Genomic DNA, 21,926 nt, shown 5'->3' with positions numbered 1-21,926 from the left:
TTCCACTCTTTCTCTTTCTCTCCAGCTTCTTTCAGGGAGAATTTTTTCATGTACTCTCCCCGCTGTCTCAATCCTCTTTCCACAACCAAAAATAGTTCCCTAACAACTGAGCCTTCTCTCTCCACCAGTTCACCTCTCCATGCTGCATACCTGTGAAGTTCTGTGGCTCAAGTTATGAAGATTGTTATGTTAATCCTCAGATACATTTTCTAGGTGTTAAAAATGCTTTGGTGCTGATCTAGCTGAAATTCAGGGATGAGAGAAGCAGAAAACTTCCAAAACTCTGCCATCTTGGCCCCTTCTCCTAAGTGACTATTTCTAAAAGGATTGTGAGCTTCTTTGTGTTGTGCTTCTCTAATGCTTGAGATTAATTAAAAGTTCAGTCTACACCAGGATTTATTGGTAGAACATGGAAATGTACTTTGGGAAACCTTAGAATGGATAATGTGAGAAGTACCCAGGAGAAAAGTAGAAAAGGGGTGAGACACCTCTTATTGTTATACATATATTAAAGACAATTTTTGCTCCAGGAAAACCAGAAAGGCCTCTGAAGCCTTGTTTACACATAATATCTATCAGTGAATAATTAATGAATCCAAGGAAAAGGTAGTGTTTAACTGGCAGCGGGGTTGAGTATGTGGCTGGGAATTTCCAAGGAAAAGGAGGAGAGATGTGCTGAGAGTAAACCAAAACTAGCTCCAAAATCATCTTGAACTTTTACCAAAAAGTAAAATTCAGTGTTCTTAGAAGAAATAACAAAGGGGTTCACCTGAGTGGCTCAGTCCATTGAGCATCTGACTCTTGGTTTCGGCTCAGGTCATGATCTCACAGTTCATAGGTTTGAGCCCTGCATCAGGTTCTGCTCTGATATGTGGAGTCTGCTTGGGATTCTTTCTCTCTCTGCCTCTCCCCTGTTCATGCTCTCTCTCTCTCTTTCTCTCAAAATAAATAATTAACTAATTTTAAATTAAGTAATAAAAAATAGCAAAGGTATTTTCCAAGAAAGAGTGGACTCCAATTTTATAGAAATATGAGAGAAGAGAAAATTTTTATTTTAATAACAAGCAAACAATTCAACTGGGAGGGGGTGTAAGTAATGAAGGTCTGAGGTGATGGAGGTGAAGTGGCAACAGTTAGTTTCACATGAAAAGAAGAGAACTGGGGCGCCTGGGTGGCGCAGTCGGTTAAGCGTCTGACTTCAACCAGGTCACGATCTCGCGGTCCGGGAGTTCGAGCCCCGCGTCAGGCTCTGGGCTGATGGCTCAGAGCCTGGAGCCTGTTTCCGATTCTGTGTCTCCCTCTCTCTCTGCCCCTCCCCCGTTCATGCTCTGTCTCTCTCTGTCCCAAAAATAAATAAACATTGAAAAAAAAATTTAAAAAAAAAAAAGAAAAGAAGAGAACTGGTTATACAGCAAATATATTGCATTGAGGTCAGTCAAAGAGTTGCTATACATACATCTGAATACAGCAAACAGTTGTTCTCTTCTGTGTTGAATCTCCGTCTTTCAACTGCTCTTTCTGGCATTTCACTTAGTTGAGTTCTGAGAGGTCTATTTTCCAAACAACCCTTTGTCCTTCAGTAGGCAGCTGATAAGGAACAATTTGAATCATTCTGTAAAACTGTTACTACATAAATTTCCATTCATCTGGAAAGAATTCTATAAACATCTCCACCGATAGATCACCCAACACGAAGAACAAATCTTTCTAACAAATCATAGGGGGAAGGTGATCACTGTGTCCTAAAGGAAAAATAAGTGAGTAGAAGCAACAGAGGGAGAAGATCCACCAATCGAGAAAGAAACTAGATTTTTCTCGGGATAAATGGACAAAGTTTGGGGTCACCTTTATACCTTCTACTCTGCAGTTCCACAAATTGAGAATTCTTCCCTCCCCTGTTAAGTCAATCAAGCATCTACCAATCTCCAACAGTGAATCTGATTATACCCCTTAGTCCTGAGAGTCTGAGAGACAGAAGCGAGAGTGCTCCAAGGTTGGTGAATGAGTTCAGGGGTGCGGGGGCTGGGTGGGGGGGGGGGTGGCAGACAGTGGGCAGGGCCAGCGGGAGATATGCAGGAAATAGGGAGATCTTTTCATTCAGGTAAATCTTACATAAACAGGTGAGAGAAAACAGGAAAAACTATCTGCAGTGCTTCCATGATCAATTCAAGGTTCCTGCAATGAGTCTCACCTTCATATCTGGCGTTCTGGTGCTTTGGGGCATAGAAAGCCTCTTTCCCTGCCAATTCTCTCTCCATTTGTTCCTTTCATTTCTGCCGCTCCAGTTTATCCTCCAGCTTCCTGATTTTTTCTTCAAACTCCTCTCTTCCCTGCACTCACTGTCTCTCTAGCTGTGCTCCATAAAATCCTCGCATCTCTTGGATTTGTTTCGGAATCTCCTCTTCGGCCTTTTGGTACATCTTCTTAGTGTAGCATCGTCCTTCATTCTAGGCCACAATGCGCTAGACCAGGGCCAGCATTTGGCTTCTCTGGGCCTCCTGCTCAGCTCCTGTCGCACCATTCTTGTACACGCAGTAGCGATCACGGTACTAGCCCTCGAGCCCTCGGATGCCGTCGGGTGCTTCCTCTAAGTAATCATGGATATTGATGCCATCCAAGTCATCTTTCTGGGTGAAAAACAGAATCATGTATCTCCTAGCTCTGAGTCCAAATAGTTACTGGATCTTTTCCATGGCCTTGTGCTCTTCCTGCATGTACGGGACCAGCTGTCCCATCAGGGGCAGGGCGTGAGGTCCTGGGGAGGTCAGGAAGATGTAGCGAGTAAACTCTTGCAGGTGTCAGCATCCTGTGCCTCGGTGTCAAAAATGCCTGGTGTATCCATGACACAATTTCTTTTACCTGCCACCTGCTGCTCCCTTTCTTACAGGTCTTGGTGGCAGATGTTGTGGCAATGCTAGAAGGAAACACTTTCTCTCCAAGGGTGCTGTTGCCCAATGCACTTTTCCCTGCTCCGATCTTACCCACTAAGAGAAGTCTCAACTGTGAATCTCTGCCATCTGGGTTTCTAAGCCCTGGGATATCAGGAAACAAAAGCCACAGCATTAGGAGGTAATCCTGCTGCTTCCTCTACACAGCCCCCCCCCATTTCTCCTCACACACACCCCTCCTCTGTTGCCCCAGGGTCCCCTCCCTTAAGTGACTGCTGCACTCCCAGGAACTCTATAGAAGGCCCTTCTAGAGAAGCCTATTCAAAGTCTATAGAAACCCTGAAATTCTCTTGCAATACTTGGGGAATGCCTAAGTACTTTCCAGGATTTCCTGGAGCTTCTTACTCTTACTTTTTGTAGCTAAGTAGCCCACAGAGAGGAAAGAAAATATTGTAGTTTACAAAGAGAATTCTGAGCTGCTGCTGCTGGTAGCTATTCCTCATAAGAGCAATGCAACAAGTAACACAAAATCTGATTTTGGGGCATCTCAGTAGGAGACTCCCCTCCCCCATTTATATTCAGAATGGAACTTTTCTTCTCCCATTAAGAAGCCAGCTAGGCAGGTTACACAAGCCAACTCATCCTTGTAGGGTACAAAAGGGATGCCTGTGTGGAAAGACCAAGTGTCTTTTTCTATTTCGTGTGTGCAACCATCCTGTCAGGGATTGTGACATGAGAGAGAACAGTATAATTTAACTTTAAAGTTTAAAAGCTTAGCTTAGAATCCAGTGAAGTTTTTATATTCTAAAATAAGGCATTACAGAATTATAGTCATAAATTACTGACATTTCTCCAAAGTTATTATAAAATCCCTTGATACTAAAAAAAATGAAAGAAAAAGAGCACCTGGGTGGCTCAATTGATTGAGTGTTGGACTCTTGATATTCGCTCTGGTCATGATCCCAGAGTCGTGCGATTGAGTCCCACATAGGCTACACGCTGAGCATGGAGTCTGCTTAAGATTCTCTCTCTCTCCTTCTCTCTCTTAATCTCTCTCCCTCTGTCCCTCTCCCATTCTATCTCTCTCTAAAAAAAATGAGGGGCTCCTGCGTGGCTCAGTCAGTTGAGCATCCAACTTCACCTCAGGTCATGATATCACAATTCGTGAGTTCGAGCACCAAATCAGGTTCTGTGCTGACATCTCAGAGTCTGGAACCTGCTTGGGATTCTGTGTCTCTCTCTTTCTCTACCAAACCCCTGCTCTAGCTCTGTCTCTCTCTGACTCAAAAGTAAATAAGTATTAAAAATTTTATTAAAAACTTTTTTTAAAAAACGATCATATGATTCAGTAATGCCACTTCTGGGTATTTATCCCAAGGAAAAAACACTAACTGGAAAAGTTATCTGCATTCCCATGTTTATTGCAGCATTATTTACAATAGCCAGGATATGGAAACAATCTAAATGTCCACTGATGGATAAATGGACCGAGAAATCATGGCATATATACACAATTGGATATTAGTCATCCATTAAAAAAAACCCAAACCTTGCCATTTGAAACAGCATGGATGGATGTCAAGGGAATTATGCTCAGTGAAATAAGTCAGACAGAGAAAAACAAGTACTCCACGATCTCCCTTATATATGGAATGTAAAAAAGAAAAAAACAAGACAAGCTCACAGTTACAGAGAACAGGTTGATGGTTCCCAGGTTGAGGGGACTGGTGAAACCTGGGAAGGGATCAAAAGATAAAAGATAAAATAAAATGAATATATGTTATGACAACATGCACATATATAGGCTAGTGGGAAATAGCAAGACTTGCTGGATGTATTTTTCAATTGATGATTAAATCTACTGAAAGGAGATGAATCTTATTTTATGTAAATTAAAATTCAATGAAGCTGAAAAATTGCAGCACTTTAGTACAATTGGATGCATTTAGGATAATCCATCATGGTAGATTTACATCATTTTTTTAAAGTTTATTCATTTATTTTGAGAGAGAGAGAGAGAGAGAGGGAGAGAGAGAGAGAGCATGAGCAGGAAGGGGCAGAGAGAGGGAGAGAAAGAATCTCAAACAGTCTCCAGGCTGTCGGTGCAGAGCCCAACACAGGGCTTGAACTCACAACCCATCAGATCATCACCTAGGCCAAAATCATGAGTCTAACTTTAAAATCAAGACGTCTAACGCACTGAGCCACCCTGACACCCCAACATGATTTACAATCACCTAAAACTGGCTACAAGCTCTCATCCTACCTGTGTCCGTGTCCCGTTATGATATGAATTTGTATCTTTTCTCATCCACAGATGGAGTCTATTTCTGCATCTTTGGGAGCTCAAAGCCTCAAAGGTTTTGCAGTTTGCCTTTTGACAATGTCTGCTTCTTTATGCATTTCTTGTCTCTGTTTTATAATTTGACACCTTTTTTCAACCCATGTCCTCCCTCTCATGAATTTGAAAATATCTGTAACACTTTATTAGAAATGACATAGTAAAGAGAAGAAAGGATGATTCCTATGCACCTCACAGCTCAGTCCCCAGGAAGTCTGTAGTCTACAATCCACATTGGCCCAGTTGCCAGAACTTTCTCACAAGAACAAGCATGTTTGTTGTCAATTTACCGGTGCACAGCCACACTTCTTTCTTGTCTTCACCACAACCATTTCCTGCTGCATCTCCTGTTTTTGTCTTCCGGTGACATAGGGTTGTGAGGACCTCACAGCACACAAGGCTGAGGTGCAAGGTCCATACCCCCAACCCAGCTCTGCAGTGGAAGCCTGTAGCATTTTGGTACAATTGGATGCAATTAGGATAATCAGTTGTGGTAGATTTACATGATTTTTCAAAGTTAATCATTTATTTTGAGAGAGAGAGAGAGAGAGAGAGGGAGAGATAGAGAGTGTGAGCAGGAAAGGGCAGAGAGAGCAATCTACAAACTGGGAGAAAATGTGAGTCACATATCAGATAAAGAAAGAACTTGTGGGGGCGCCTGGGTGGCGCAGTCGGTTAAGCGTCCGACTTCAGCCAGGTCACGATCTCGCGGTCCGTGAGTTCGAGCCCCGCGTCAGGCTCTGGGGGATGGCTCGGAGCCTGGAGCCTGTTTCTGATTCTGTGTCTCCCTCTCTCTCTGCCCCTCCCCCGTTCATGCTCTGTCTCTCTCTGTCCCAAAAATAAATAAAAACGTTGAAAAAAAAAAAGAAAGAACTTGTGTATATACTTGATAAAGATCTGACAAAGAATAGAATGTGTCAAGAACTCTGAAAATTCATTAATACAAAGACAGTCCAATTTAAAATAGAAAATACAAACATTTTTTACATAATTAAAGTATGTATACACCAGTGAAACCATGATAACAAGCAAGATAGCGAATGTATCTGTCAGCCACAATAGTTCTTCATGCACCGCTCATCTGCCCCTGTCCCGTAGGCACCATTTATGTGCTCTGCACAATATGCACAGCAAACTGTTCCTGATGTGAACATTTGAGTGGCCAGACCTAGATTCAGAGCTTCAGGTCCTTAAGGAGAAGGTTTTCTTACCATCAATGCCACCTTCTGCAACATGGTCATTGTTGACCCCAAACCCCAGAGAATGCAGCCCAACTTAGGAAGAATTTCAGATAATCAAGATACTTCTTAACAGGAAGAAAGAACTTCAGAACAATTGCCTCAGATATTCTATTTTGTATTTTTGTTTATAAACATAGACGATGCTGAAAATAAATAAATAAAATAAAATAAACTTAGACCACTGTTTTAAAAACATGCCAGAAATTATGAAACCTTACATCCACATTCACAAATGATTACAAATGCACTCTGGGTTGTTGTTCATGGACTATTCGCACAGCACTTTGGCAAATGATCGCTGGCTCTGGAATATGCATCTTCAGGGCTCATCACTCACAACGTCTCTGAAACTCTCTCAGCAGAGTCGTCTTCAGAGTTAAAGGTGACAATGGAAGACAAGTCTCTAATGTCTAGCTTCTTTTTGCTTCCAACCACTAGCATGCTTTGGTCACTCTCCCTATTTACCAGATTGAGACTGTCAAAAATGAAATTCACTCTCAAAAGGCCAAGGTGTTGTTTCTAAGTGTACTCAGAAATATAGTCCCAGCCATGCCACAAGCTTCCTGGCAAAGTCACCCACACAGATGTAAAGATCATGTCCATTCGCTGCTGTGCTCTTGACCGCCTGTCCTCTCCTCGGACTCAAGCCTGTGGACACTCCTTGGCACAGATTTTTAGCTGGTCAAGTCTTGGGTCTGATTGACCTTGAATAAGTAAGGCCCAGGGCCCAGAGGGACCCTGACCCACCTGAGATATTGGAGGCCCTACTCCACCTCTCTGAATCTCTAGATTCTCTGTGATTTACACATAAATGTCCCTCCCTGGTGGGATGTGGGAACTTCCTGTCAGTTCTCTGCACGGGCAAAGTGCCTGTCACCTGGATTCCCAGTGCTACACTCATAGGAAACACACACCTCAGTTACAGGAATTAGGATTGGCAAGATCTTGGGGTTCTTCTCTACTGGAATCTCCTCTCCATCAAAGTCCTCCTGTGTGGAACTTTGTGATTAAATAAGAGGGATGTCACAAGGACAGGGAGAGAAGACACTTATTCTTTCCTCCCATCGGCCCTTCACACTGGCTCCATCCATGCCACCTGAAGGAAACCTTACACAGGTTCTGCCTTAAGCAAAAACCTCTCCAATCACTATTGGTCACATTCATGTACTCAAATCATCTAGTGTAATAATCACACTCTCAATTTCACTGACGGGTGGGGCGCCTGGGTGACTCAGTCAGCTGAGCGTCTGACTTCAGCTCAGGTCATGATCTCGAGGTCCATGGGTTTGAGCCCCACGTTGGGCTGTGTGCTGACAGTTTGGAGCCTGGAGACTGCTTCAGATTCTGTGGCTCCCTCTCTCTCTGCCCCAACCCTGCACATGCTCTCTCTCTCTCTCACACAAGTAAATAAACGCTTGAAAAAAATTTCAGAAGGAGTTAACATGACAGAGAAGTAAGGGAATCTGAAGTTCCCTCGTCCCTCAAACTCAGAAGTATTGAGGCAAGAAGGCTTGAAATTCCAGGAATCCAGGCTACAGAGTGACAGAAACATCTCCAGGGGCCCATGGGGACAATGTGATGGGCCATAGATGCATGATTTCAAACTGGGAGAGATAAAAAAAAAAGGCAGCATAGGAAAGGAGGGGAGGGATCCCCTTCTGCAGAAAGACAAAAGAAAGCGAAAGAGAGGTTGCAGAAGTGGAAGGTTGTATTTGGACAAGAGAAAAAAACATGGGATGGGGAACAGAAAAAATGGAGAAAGAACCAATTTTTAACTACAGGGATTTCTCTGGCCTCTTTGTGTACCTGGGGAGGAGGGGAGCCACCCCAAGCTCTGTAGTCAGCTCCCAGGCACAGGAGGAGAGAGCAATCCCCTCCCTTGAGTACTGCGGGAAGTGGGCAAATAGCCATTCCAAGGACAAAGGACACTGCAGGAACCCCCGCCATGCAGAGGCCCTTTGTGACCATACCCTGGAGTGACAGTACGCCAGAACTGGGGCAAGACCCATAAGAAGCTATTAAAACACATAAGGGACAGAAAACTAGGCAAAATGATGAAACGGAAGAATTCTCGTCAAAAGAAACTCCAGGAGGAAATGACAGCTAGAGAATTGCTCAAAACAGATATAAGCAATATAACTGAGCAAGAATTTAGAATAATAATCATATTACTGGGCTTGAAAGAAGCATAGAAGACAGAAGAGAATCTATTGCCACAGAGATCAAGGAACTAAGAAATAGTCACAACGAATTAAGAGATGCTGTAAATGAGGTGCAAAATAAACTAGATGCAGTGACAGCAAGGATGAAGGAGGCAAAGGGTAGATTAAGTGAAATAGAAGACAAAATTATGGAAAATGATGAAGCCAAGAAAAAGAGAGATAAGAACATACTAGACCCTGAGGGGAGAAATAGAGAACGAGGAGATTCAATGAAACATAAGAATATCCATATCATAAGAGTTCCAGAAGAAGAAGAAGAAAAGAGAGAGAAAAAGGGAAGAAGGTTTACTTGAAGAAATTTTAGCTGTGAACTTCCCTTATCTGGGGAAGGAAATGGACATCCACATCCAGGAGACAAAGAGAACTCCTTTCAGATTTAACAAGAATAGATCTTCTCCACAGAATATCATAGTGAAACTGGAAAAATACAAAGATAAGGAGAAAATTCTGAAAGCACCCAGGGACAAACGGGCCTTAACCTACAAGAGTAGACACATAAGGGTAGAAGCAGACCTATCCACTGAAACTTGGCAGGCAAGAAGGGAGTGGCAGGAAATATTCAATGTGCTGAATAGGAAAAATATGCAGCCAAGAATCCTTTATCCAGCAAGGCTGTCATTCAGGATAGAAGGAAAGATAAAGGCTTTCCCAGACAAACAAAACCTGAAGGAATTCATGAACACTAAACAAGTTTCTGCAAGAGATCCTTAGGGGAACTCTCTGAGTGGAATGCTGCGAAGACTACAAAGGACCAGAGACATCACCACAAGCATGAAACCTACAGGTAACACAATGTCACTAAATCCATATCTTTCAATAATCACTCTGAATGTAAATGGACTAAATGCCCCAATCAAACACATAACATATCAGAATGGATAAAACAAAACCAAGATCCATCTATATGCTGTCTACAAGAGGTCCATTTTAGACCTGCGGACACATGCAGATTGAAAGTGAGGGGATGGAAACCATCTATCATACCACTGGAAGTCAAAAGAAAGCTGGGGTAGCCATACTTATATCACACGAACTAGATTTTAATCTAAAGGCTGTAACAAGACATGAAGAAGGGCAATATATCATAATTACAGGCTCTATACATGAAGAAGAGCTAACAATTGTAAATGTTTATGCTCCCAACATGATTGCACCCAAATACATAAATCAGTTAATCACAAACTTAAGTGATCTTATCAATAGAAATTCTGTAATTGGAGGGAACTTTAATTCTCCACTTACAATAATGGACAGATCATCTAGGCAAAAAAATTCAATGAAGAAACAATGGCTTTGAATGATACAGTGGACCAGATGGGCTTGACAGATATATCCAGAACTTTTCACCCAAAAGCAGCAGAATTCTTTTCGAGTGCACATGGAACATTCTCCAAAATAGATCACATCCTAGGTCACAAAACAGCCCTCAACAAATATAAAAGAACCGAGATCATACCCTGCATATTTTCAGACAAAAATGCTATGAAACTTGAAGTCAACCACAAGAAAAAATTTAGAAAGCCTCCAAATGCATGGAGGTTAAAGAACATCCTACTAAAGAATAAATGGGTCAACCAGGCACTTACAGAAGAAATTAAAACGTATATGGAAGCAAGTGAAAATGAAAACATGACAGTCCGAATCCTTTGGGATGCAGCAAAGGCAGTTCTAAGAGGAAAATACATTGCAATCCAGGCCTATCTCAAGAAATAAGAAAAATCCCAAATACAAAATCTAATAGCACACCTAAAGGAAGTAGTAGCAGAACAGGAAAGAAACCCCAAAGCCAGCAGAACAGCAGAAGAAGAGAAATAACAAAGATTAGAGCAGAAATAAAAAATATAGACCCCCCCACCAAAAAAATACAGTAGAACAGATCAATGAATCTAATCACTAGTTTTTTTTTTTCTTTTCTGAAAGACAAACAAAATTGATAAACCCCTAGTCGGACTTCTCAAAAAGAAAAGAGAGGGGACCCAAATAGATAAAAATCACAAATAAAAGTGGACAGATCACAACCAACATCACAGAAATACAATTATCAGGGAATACTATGAAAAATTACATGCCAACAAACTGGACAACCTAGAGGAAATGGACAATTTCTAGACACCCACACGCTACCACAACTCAAACAGGAAGAAATAGAAAATTTGAACACACACATACCCAGTGAAGAAATTGAATCAGTTATCAAAAATCTAACAACAGGTAAGAGTCCTGGGCCATATGGCTTCCTAGGGGAATTCTACCAGACATTTAAAACAGAGTTAATACTTATCCTTCTCAGGCTGTTCCAAAAAATAGACATGGAAGAAAGCTTCCGGACTCATTCTGTGAAGCCACCATTACCTTGTTTCCCAAACCAGACCGAGACCCCACTAAAATGGAGAATTACAGACCAATATCCCTGATTAACATAAATGCAAAAATTCCCAACAAAATACTAGCAAATCAAATTCAACCGCATCTCAAAAGAATTATTCACCACGATTAAGTGGGATTCATTTCTGGGCTGCATGGCTGGTTCAATATTCTCAAATCAATTAAAGTGATACATCACATTAATAGAAGAAAGGATAAGAACCATATGATCCTGTCAATAGATGCAGAAAAAGCATTTGACAAAATATAGCATCCTTTCTTAATAAAAGCCCTCAAGAAAGTCGGGATAGAAGGTACCTACCTTACTTCATAAGAGCCATATATTAAAAGCCCACAGCTAATATCATCCTCGTGGAAACAAAGTAAGAGCTTTCCCACAACATTAGGAACATGGCAGGGATGTCCACTCTCATGGCTGTAGTTTAACATCCTGTTGGAAGTCCTAGCCTCAGCAAGCAGACAACAAAATGAAATAAAAGGCATCCAAATTGGCGAAGAAGTCAAACTTTCACGTTCCGCAGATGACATGATACTCTACATGGAAAACCTGAAAGACTCCACCAAAAAGCTGCTAGAACTGATACATGAATTCAGCAAAGTCACAGGATACACAATCAATGTACAGAAATCAATTGCCTTTCTATATACCAATAATGAAGCAACAGACTACTTTCTTACACCATACACAAAATTAAACTCAAAATTGATGAAAGACCTAAATGTGAGAGAGAAAACCATTAAAACCCTAGAGGAGAAAACAGGCAATAACCTCTTTGACCTGAGCCCCAGCAATTTCTTGCTCGACCCATCTCCGAAGGCAAGGGAAATAAAAGAAAAAATGAACTCTTGGGACCTCATCAAGATAAAAAGATTCTGCACTGCAAAGGAAACAATCAACAAAACAAAAAGGCAACCAATGCAATGGGAGAAGATATTTAAAAATGACATATCAAATAAAGGGTTAGTTTCCAAAATCTATAAAGAACTTACCAACCTCAACACCCAAAAAACAAACAACCCAGTGAAGAAATGGGCACACAACATGAATAGACACTTTTCCAAAAAAGACATCCAAATGGCCAACAGACACATGCAAAGATGTTCAACGTCACTCATCATCAGGGAAATACAAATCAAAACCACATTGAGATGGCACCTTACACCGGTCAGAGTGGCTAAAATTAACAACTCAGGAAACAAAAGATGTTGGCGAGGATGTGGAGAAACGGTAACTCTCTTGACTGTTGGTGGGAATGCAAACTGGTGCAGCCGCTCTGGAAAACATTATGGAGGTTCCTCAAAAAATTAAAATGGAACATCCGTACAACCCAGCAATAGCACTACTCAGAATTTATCCAAAGGATACAGGAGGGCTGATTCACAGGGGAACATGTACCCCAATATATATAGTAGCACTTTCAACAATAGCCAAATTATGGAAAGAGCCCAAGTGTCCATCAACAGAAGAATGGATAAAGATGTGGTTTATATATACAATGGAATACTACTTGGCAATGAGAAAGAATGAAATCCTGCCTTTTGCAACAACATGGATGGAACTGGAGGGTATTATGCTAAGTGAAATAAGTCAGTCAGAGAAAGACAGATGTCATATGTTTTCACTCATATGTGGAGCTTAAGAAACTTAACAAAAGACCATGGGGGAAGGGAAGGGAAGAAATAATTTCAACCACAGAGGGAGGCAAACCATAAGACACTCTTAAATACAGAGAATGAACTGAGGGCTGATGGGGGGTGATGGAGGGGGGAAAATGGGTGATGGGCATTGAGGAGGGCACTTGTTGGGATGAGCACTGGATGCTGTAGGTAAGTGACGAATCATAGGAATCTGCCCCCAAAACCAAGAGGACACTGTATACACTGTATGTTAGCTAACTTGACAATTTATTGACAATTGTCAAGTTAGCTATATATATACAAAAACTTTTCAAAAAATATTGCTAAAGGGTAAATCTTCTACTGTCCCTGGCATCCCTGGCATGTGCCTGCTCCCAGAGAGGAACCTGCAGTGTAGACAGGGCTGCTTAGAGCTCTCCCCACGCTGCCATTCTCCTCCTGTCCTTGCCTTGGCTCTGATTCTTCATGGGATGGAGGAGAAGAGGCAGAAACACTGAAGATGAGTCAAGTGTAGTCTGGCCTTGGTAGGGGGACAGTAGCAGCATTCTTAGTGGCTCCTTTCCCCATGGAACACTGTTAATAGCCTTCAGAGTCTCCTCTGGGAATCTGAAATCATAAGCCCAACAGAAGGCCACTGTCTCCTCTCCCATCACTTGCTTCAACATCTGCTCCTAGTGCCGGACTTCCAGAACTCTAATGCACATACAAGCCTCTGGGATCCCTGCTGGGCCCCTGGGCAAGTCCCCTTCAAACTGGCTTTGGGTGCCTCCCTCCCATGTGGCCCCATGTGATATATGAAGAACACATACTTTTGCCCCCATGTTAGTGAAAGTTCTGACTGCGTCCAAGACCTCCACCACCATGGGTATTCTGCTCCCTCCACAGAGCAAAGCAACAACCTTCATGTATCCCATGACCACCAGGCAGCAAAGCCAAACTCTGAAGGACACACAACAAGTCTCTTAATGTACACTGCCCACACCCCTCTGGCAGTATCAAACTCCAGAGGCCGCCTCACTAGGTTTCAGGAGAGAGAGAACCTCCATCTCTCTGGACATGGCACACAGAGACGACTCCCTGTGGGGCCTCCCTTATATAGTCATACGGTTACACCTGGGCCACCTTCTGCCCTGGAGAGACGATTCTGCCACAGATGAACTCCAAGAATTGACCAATACTAATTTGTCATTGTCCCTATAAATTAAATGTTCTCGTTTAAAAAGCCCTTTCCTCTTGGGATGCCTGGCTGGATCATTTGGAAGAGCATGCGACCCTTGATCTCATGGTCATGAGTTGGAGCCCCATGTTGGGTGTAGAGATTACTTAAATGCTAAAACCTAACAGGAAAGGTCCTTTCCTCTTGACCCTTTCAAATATCTATCAACTTAGTTGAAGGACTAAACCTCACAAAACTGGTTCTTCCTTCTTCCTTTGGGCATCCTATATGGATCTTCTAGCATATAGCTTTGGACTGCGGGGTATTGGCAATTAGTAAAGATTCAACTGATATTAAGGGAGATATTTATGTTACCCCGAGCCTTTCATATAGCCTTCTGACCCAGATTTCAAGTTAATGCAGGTCATTTACATTGGACCCTAACTATGACATCTGATATTCAACTTGTCCCAAACCTAACTGAACACTGTTGCTCCTGACTCTATCCTTCCCCTGAAAATCTTACCCGTCACCCTGAACTTTCCTGTTTCTGAATAGAAGCATAACCATCGTACCCATCACCCGCATGGACACATCCTACACATCCTTCACAGTAGACTTCATACGCTAAATCTTTTCTCAGGTCTTCCTCTATAAATCCTAGTGTAAATTCCCCATCATGAGTCATGACTATCACATATTTCAACAACAGGGATCATGCACACATTAAACGCTGGAAATTCCTCAGTCTTCAGCACTGAAATAGAACCACATTCAGAGAGAACTGGAATATAAAATATGTTAAAAGAAGTGAGTGAGCAATATTTCAATTGTCAAGTGAAGAGATAATGATTTATTTGATTTACTCGTTTTTTCTCTGGTTATGACTTACCTTCCAAAAAAGAATCTAAGGTTGGGAGAAAAGAAATCAGCTTACATAAGCTGCACATTCAAATGGCCTGAACACAGGTTAATTGTATTAAGAATGCTTCTGCATATCTCTGGGGGAAAATATCTTTTAAACGACTCTGAAATGAAAAAGGACAGGGCAGGAATACTTTGCTCTTTAGACATACTATCACACACATGAGTCACTTACAAGGAAGTACTTTTGAACATAAGAACTGCATGATGGCAAAGCGTACTTTGGTCTCACTTAGTCATTTGACACATGTTTTCTCATGAGAGGATTTTTCTTCCGTGTTTTTACTGCATTCTGAATACTGGTGATGAATCTTAGAATGAGCGTGTATGTAGAATCTTAAATTTTCCAGACTTAATCTCTAATCCGTCTCCTAAAAAGTCACTGATATGGTAAACGCTCTCAGTCATGTTCACAGACAAAACAAAGGACGAATAAAAATTCTAATAATTTGGATTTGGGATGTCTGCAATCCTTGTGAGTGACTGAGAGTCACCCATCTAACTTTGAAGTTTCTCTATTATTTTAGCAAGACAGAAACTTTCATCTACTTACTGCAAATGTCACAGCATGGAAGGGTAAGGAGAGATTTTTCTGGTGTCAGAAAACAAGCACTAGAGGGAATGTAAAACCATCAACAACAATAAAGATGCTCTGAAGGAGAACTGGGTACCATAAGATTTATCAATCAGGTTCTCACAGGAAAAAGATAGTCTGCTCTCATTAGGTACTTGGAGAAAGTGTAGAGAAGGGGCCTCTTACAAACTGTGGACACAGGGAATTTGGAAACCACAGGGACGTTGATAGTATCGATAAGAAAATTGAGTCCCACCTGAAGGGGTGAACAAAGACTGGAATGCAGAAGAAGAGTTGGGTAGAAAGGCCACCAAGGGAGGAGCTGTGACCTTTGGCATAGGGTTGCAGTTAGTCAGAGATGGCCATGCAGAAATAGACGTGGGAGAATGGATACCCCAGCCTTGCTTTTCTACTTCCACAGGGCCTCTGATTTGGACTTCCCATAGGCAAGCCAGGCAGAAGACAGAGAGCAAGAGATCCCACCGATGTAGTGCAACTAGATCAGCCTCAGGGGGCAAAGAGCTAGGGTGAAGTGTGATTCTGCAGAGGCAAATGAAAACTATGTGGCCCAGATGGGATTTTTCAAATACAATTGGAGACATTTTAAGTTACGAAGGTCCCTAAAAAAGAAAAGAGAGAAACACAATAAGATAATCCTGTGACTTTCAGGTCTCCATGAACCACAGAACAATCTTTCCAGAGAAACCCAATACCTCCCTAACATAGTACATGTGGCCATGCTGTGCAATGACAAATGTGACCAGTGGTTCAGACACTTAACATGTGCAGGATTTCTGATTTGAATTTTCCTGAGTCTTTGAACTCTATATGCCATTGCCTGATTATGCCAACTTTGTGTGAAGAGGGACAGGTGAGAAGGGGAGGCACTGGAGACTGAGAGCTGGGAAGAGGCTTCATTCTGGTTAGTTCCCACTGCATAACAAACCATTCTGAAGCTCAGTGGTTAAAAACAAAAACCATCATTTATTTGTTCTCATAAAGCTGCAATTTGGGCAGGACTCAATGGGAATGGCTCATCTTTGCTTTCTGCAATTTCGCCTGAGATGGCGGGGCAACCGCAGGGCACGCTTCTGTGTTGCCTCACTTGCATGGCAGGCAAGTTGGTCTGAGTCACAAATGAAAGGTGAGCTGGGAAGTGGGCCAGTGACTTCAGGCCCTCTGCATGGGGGCCTCTCAAGAGGCAGCCAGGGCTTTCTCACAACATGACAGTCAAGTTCCAAGGGCAAGAACCCCAACAGGGCAAGGAAGCATTGCCCATATGTAACCTTAGAGTCACAAGGTGCTGCTTCAACCATCTGCTATTAATTGAAACGGTCCCAGATCTGCCCAGTTCCAAGGTAGAGGACACAGGCCCTGTAACTCAGTGGCAGGAGTAACAGGGTCAGGTTATAGGAAGAATAAGTAGAAGCTACTCTCACAGCTATCTATGGAAACTACAATCTACCACTAGCGCAAATCATCGTAAATTCAGAAGAAAAAATGAAATGGTCTTTACTACCAAAACATATCCCATATTTTTGAAAGCACGTTCATAATCCCATTTGAACCATCTCTAAATAATCCCTTCTCAGCTTCTTCCCCGATATTTTTTATTTGTTCAGCATACTTCATCTTTAGCAATTTTATTTTTTCCTCCCGTTCTTCCTGTGATTTATGAGCGTATTCCTTTTCTACTAGTTTAATTTCATTATTTAATTGATCGGTATAGATCTTCTTCAGGTCTTCTTTCAGTTGCTTCAGCCTCTTCTCTGTGTCCTTGTAAATGGCATCGGTAAAGTAAGCCCCTCCGTTGCTCTGCACCATCTCTTCTATCAGCTCCACCAGCTCCTGCACCTGAGCTTCCTTCTCGGCCTCTGAGGCTCTGTTGTTGAAGGCACAGTAGCGGTTCCCACACTCGCTGATGATGTTTCTTAGCTTCACATCTGAATCTGCCAAGAAGTCACTCAGGCTCTTCTCCTCCAAGTAATCTTTGCGAGTGAACAACACGATCATGTGCTTCAAGGCTGGCTTCCCAAACACAGCCTTGATCAATGCCACGGTCTTCTGCTCTTCGTCCCTGTAGAGGCCCACCTGGAGGACCAAGATGATGGCGTGGGGCCCAGGGCAGGAGTAGAGGACACACTGGCTGATTTCCCTGCACGTGGTATCCAGGGTGTCCTTGGTGTGAAAGAGCCCTGGGGTGTCAACAACAACAAGTTTCCTCCCCTTCCATTCCTTGGATGCTTTTTGACACTTGGCGGTGACAGTATAGGGACCAACTCTAGACTCAAAGACTCTACTCCCCAGGATGGTGTTTGCCGTTGCGCTCTTCCCACTTCCACTTTTCCCCACCAAAACAATCCTCAGAGTGTTGTCCTGAGGGTGTGCCATGTCACTACCAGTGGCTGTGGGGTGTAAAAAAGAGAAGGAGAAGAAAAAGATTCAACGAAGGTAAGTGGAAACCATCACATTCCTTTTATCTCCTTTGTGTTTCTCCATGAAAACCTGCAGTAGTGTACTACCCATGTTGGTCCCATAAAGACAAAAAGATGAAACAATTCAAGCACCATAGAAGAAACAATAAAGTAGTTAAAGAGTTCCCCTACAAAAGAGTACCAGGTCCAGATGGTTTCATGGGGATCTCACTTAAACCTTTCTTAAACTATTCCTGATGACTTAAAACAGAAGGAAGTCTTTCCAGTTCTTTCTATGACATAAGTATGATATTGATCCCAAAGGCTAACAAATATTGATTTCACCAATAAATAAAGCTACAGACATGTCTCATTTGTGAATACTAATGCCAAAGTCCCAAATAAATTGTCAGACACTAAAAACTAATACCCCACAATTAAAGGTGATTTATTTCAGAAATAGTAGGGTGGTTCAATATGAGAAAATGGATTGCTACAACACATCCCCTTTAGTAGATTTAAGAAGAAAAATACCTTGATGCAGAACAGACATTTGCCCAAATTCAACACTGTTTTAATAGGTACTTCTTTAATGTGATTTTATAAAAATATAAATTTTAAAAAATTTGTCACCATTTTTTTCTCTGCAGCTAAAATAGTTGACTATAAATTTCATTTGGAAGCATGAAGAAAGAAAATTAGCCTCTAGAGTCAAAAAACCGAAGAACGATGAGGGAGGGTGAGCTCTACCAGATAGTAAAATATTTTAGCCCCTATAATTAAGGCAGTAGGACATGTGTGTAAACAGAGACAGAACGGAAAACAAAAACAGATAATTCAGAGATAGACCAAATTGGTCTACTATATTCATGAGTATCCAGTTCAATTGTATCGTGTTACATTTATCATCCATAAGGCAGGATCTCACAGCAATGGGGAGACAGATGGACTAATAACCAGCATTGGGATAACTACAAAACCACACAGAAAAAGACAAAACTGCACCCACATCTTCATGCCATTCACATGCTAAATACGTTAGAAATATAAACACTAAAAATCAATCCACGTAAATACTAGAAGAAACCCAGACAAATCCTTTGTAACCTGGGGGGGGGGGGGGCAACTCTTTCTAACATTTGAAAGTTTGTAAGGAAAAGGATTCATACATCTGACTACATAAATATCTAAAAGACAACGGGAGACAACGAACACCACGGACAATTAAAATACGAATGTCAGACTATATCAAAAAGGGTTAATTCGGAGTGCCTGGGTGGCTCAGTCGGTTGAGCGTGTGACTTCAGCTCAGGTCACGATCTCACGTTTCGTGAGGTCGAGACCCGCATCGGGCTCTGGGTTGATGGCTCAGAGCCGGGAGCCTGCTTCCGATTCTGTGTCTCCCTCTCTCTCTGCCCCTCCCCCATTCATGCTCTGTCTCTCTCTGTCTCAAAAATAAATAAACATTTAAAAGAATTTTTTTAAAAAAGGGTTAATTCTCCTCTTATACAAAGAATACCTAAAAGTAGAGAGACAAATGTCCAATAGCTCGATAGAAAATGGAGCAAGACATATGAATAAACAGTTCAAAGAAAAAAAAGAAATGTCAATGCTCCTCAACTATGTAAAAATATATGAACACTCACTTAAAGTAGAGAAAAATAAATCCAACATAGGAAAAGAAACAAACTAAATATAACAAATTAAATTACACTGAGATACTATTTCTCCACTTACAGATTTGGCAAAAGTCCAAAGATTTGCTGCTATAATCAGTCGGTAAATTTTAGAGGAAACAGGTTCTCTTCTCGGTGGCTAACGAGAACAGAAAAACAGTCTAAAACCTACAGGGGAGAAATTAGGAATATCACACAAATTACATATACATTTATTCTTGGATTGTGAGTCCCAATTTTAGGATTTATGCTTGTAGTGGACAAGGGCAGGTCACCCATAAACGTGCAACTTTGCCTTACGATTTCATATAAAAGTACCTTAAGATACAGCCTGTGTGGGAAGATTACTAAGACCCTCTTCTGTCCCCCTGCAAGCAGGAAACAAATCTCCCATGTGAAATGTGTCCCTCCTGTCCCAGGAGGTAAAGAGACACCCTTATGATCAGGGATGGGAGATTTAGAGCCAAGAAGACTGTATAAACAGCCCACTACTTTCTACTAATTTACTACCCCAGCCCAAAGTCTCTTTAGAATTCCTCCCTAACAGATGCTCCCAAAGTTAAGTCTTCCTTGTTTTGTCAATCCCTCACAGATCCATCATCTCTTTGCCTAAAAACTATAAAAACTGCCTGCCTTGGTCATCTCTCTTGGTCTTAGTTTCATTACTGAGCATCTGTGCACAGTGCTTTTTTTTCTCTTGTTAATCTGCCTCAAGTGAATGTAATTCTTAGGGCAGCTGGAAGACCTTGAAGGGTTCAGGAAGAAGTTCCCCTTCCTTATGTCCCAGAGCTACACTGACAAAAACACAGAAAAAGATAAGGCATATGTTTATTCTCTGCGTCACTATTTGTAATACTTAAAGACCAAAAATCTACCAAATGCCCACTAGTAGGGGTCTGATTGAATAAACCAAGGTACATACACACAGCGATGTATTATCCAACTGTAGAAAGGAATAAGAAATACCTCTCTATGCCAGGATTCAGAGATCTCCAGGATATTTCATAAAGCAAAAAAAAAAAAAAAAAAAAGGTAAAGTGAAGAAAATAATATTTAGTTTACTGTCATTTCTCTAATGGGGAGGAACATGAACTGTAGGTACAAAGTACAACATATATTTCATGCACATGAAAAAGCAATGGCAGATCATCTGAACCGTCACCAAAGAAGTTACTGACAGAGGGATGGGAGGAATATGGTGGGGGACAGGGTAGAAGCTGGGAACTACTTCGAGTATACTTAGATTTCATAGATTTGTCTTGAAAGCATGTATTTCCGTCTTATAGAGAGTTCGAATCACAGCTCTTTTCCTTTATGAAAGACCTACATGTGTACCTGCTGTTGCTGGCTGACATAAATTCAAAGAGGATTTTTCATTTGTACAAAAAAAAGCTGAACACGAATACAATGCTCCGCATTTGTTTCACAGCCAGTTGAACTAATAGAGAGGCCAAGTGGGCCATTGTCCACACCAACTGCCAATCACCTTCCCCGGGAAGCTCACACAGGGGTTCACCATCCAGCCACCAGAGCTGTGAGCCAGATGAGCACGTGGGCTTTCTCTCAATTGAATTTGTGCATCTGTTAACAAGTTGTGTCTAAAGTATCAGAAACACATAAGGGAGGTTATTTGGGGGAGATCTGGGAATGCGCACCCTTTTTCCATGTACATTGATGGTAATTGCTTCTCTCCTTTATCTCATTTTGTTTCATAAAAGATTTCATAGGAACGTTCTGCTTGCAGATAGTGAAGAACATCTGTAAATAGCTTACATAATTATACAACAAAAACTATATTTTCAGATAACTAGTAAAAATCAAAAGCAAATGCAATACATAGTATTTGGTGTAATAGAAAAACCACACAAAGAATTGGTCCAAGAAATTTGAAAATGGAGTTGTTTCATTGGCTATTGTCCTAATGGGATATAGTGTAAGGCCAAATAGGGGGGAAAAACGTCAAGAAAATCTTAAATTGCTTTCAGGAATCCTGTCCTATTCTCAGCTTTTTGTGCACACGTGTAGTTTTGAAGCCCAAGGACAAGCCCAGTGGCAATGAACACCCTTAGCGCCCATACTGTGCCCTTCAAATGCCATTTCCCACCAAAAACATTAGGACTCTTAGGAGAAGGTACCGATTCCAATTCTGGGCCAAGAAATGTGCAAGTGGATCCTAGACTATCCTAGTCACACTAAAAAGTGAGGATGCTATCAAAAACTACTCAGACCGTGGGATGCCTGGCTAGCTCTGTCAATACAGTATGCATCTCTTGATCCCATGTTCATGAGTTCTAGCCCCACATTGGGTGCAGAGATCACTTTCAAAAAAAAATATTTGGGTCTTACCGAAATGACTACAGAACCAACGTGAAGAGGCTGACTGGACAGAGATGAGGTAATTTGAGTATCAATGAGAATGATAATTTCAATGGATTAAAATTCATCAAATATGTTGAAGTTCATGAAT

General features: G+C 41.6%; 1 protein-coding gene and 1 pseudogene across 1 annotated transcript in view; both read right to left on the bottom strand.

The window, feature by feature from the left end:
- Positions 1-21,926, bottom strand: part of LOC124523503 (GTPase IMAP family member 8-like) — a 71,811-nt gene that overhangs the window by 14,670 nt on the left and 35,215 nt on the right. The window contains exons 3-4 of the mRNA XM_047095266.1: positions 16,889-17,774; positions 6,808-6,927 (exon numbers count right to left, since the gene is read on the bottom strand). Coding sequence (XP_046951222.1) covers positions 6,808-6,927; positions 16,889-17,774 — 1,006 coding nt within the window. The remainder of the gene's footprint in view (positions 1-6,807; positions 6,928-16,888; positions 17,775-21,926) is intronic.
- LOC124525076 (GTPase IMAP family member 4-like) lies at positions 1,405-5,816 on the bottom strand (annotated as a pseudogene).

Source organism: Lynx rufus, unplaced genomic scaffold (assembly GCF_022079265.1).
Source record: "Lynx rufus isolate CCGP_SWC_20201006 ecotype Redwood Valley unplaced genomic scaffold, mLynRuf1.p SCAF_4, whole genome shotgun sequence".
Classification (NCBI taxonomy): domain Eukaryota; kingdom Metazoa; phylum Chordata; class Mammalia; order Carnivora; family Felidae; genus Lynx; species Lynx rufus.
This window is presented reverse-complemented; position numbering and strand designations above follow the sequence as displayed.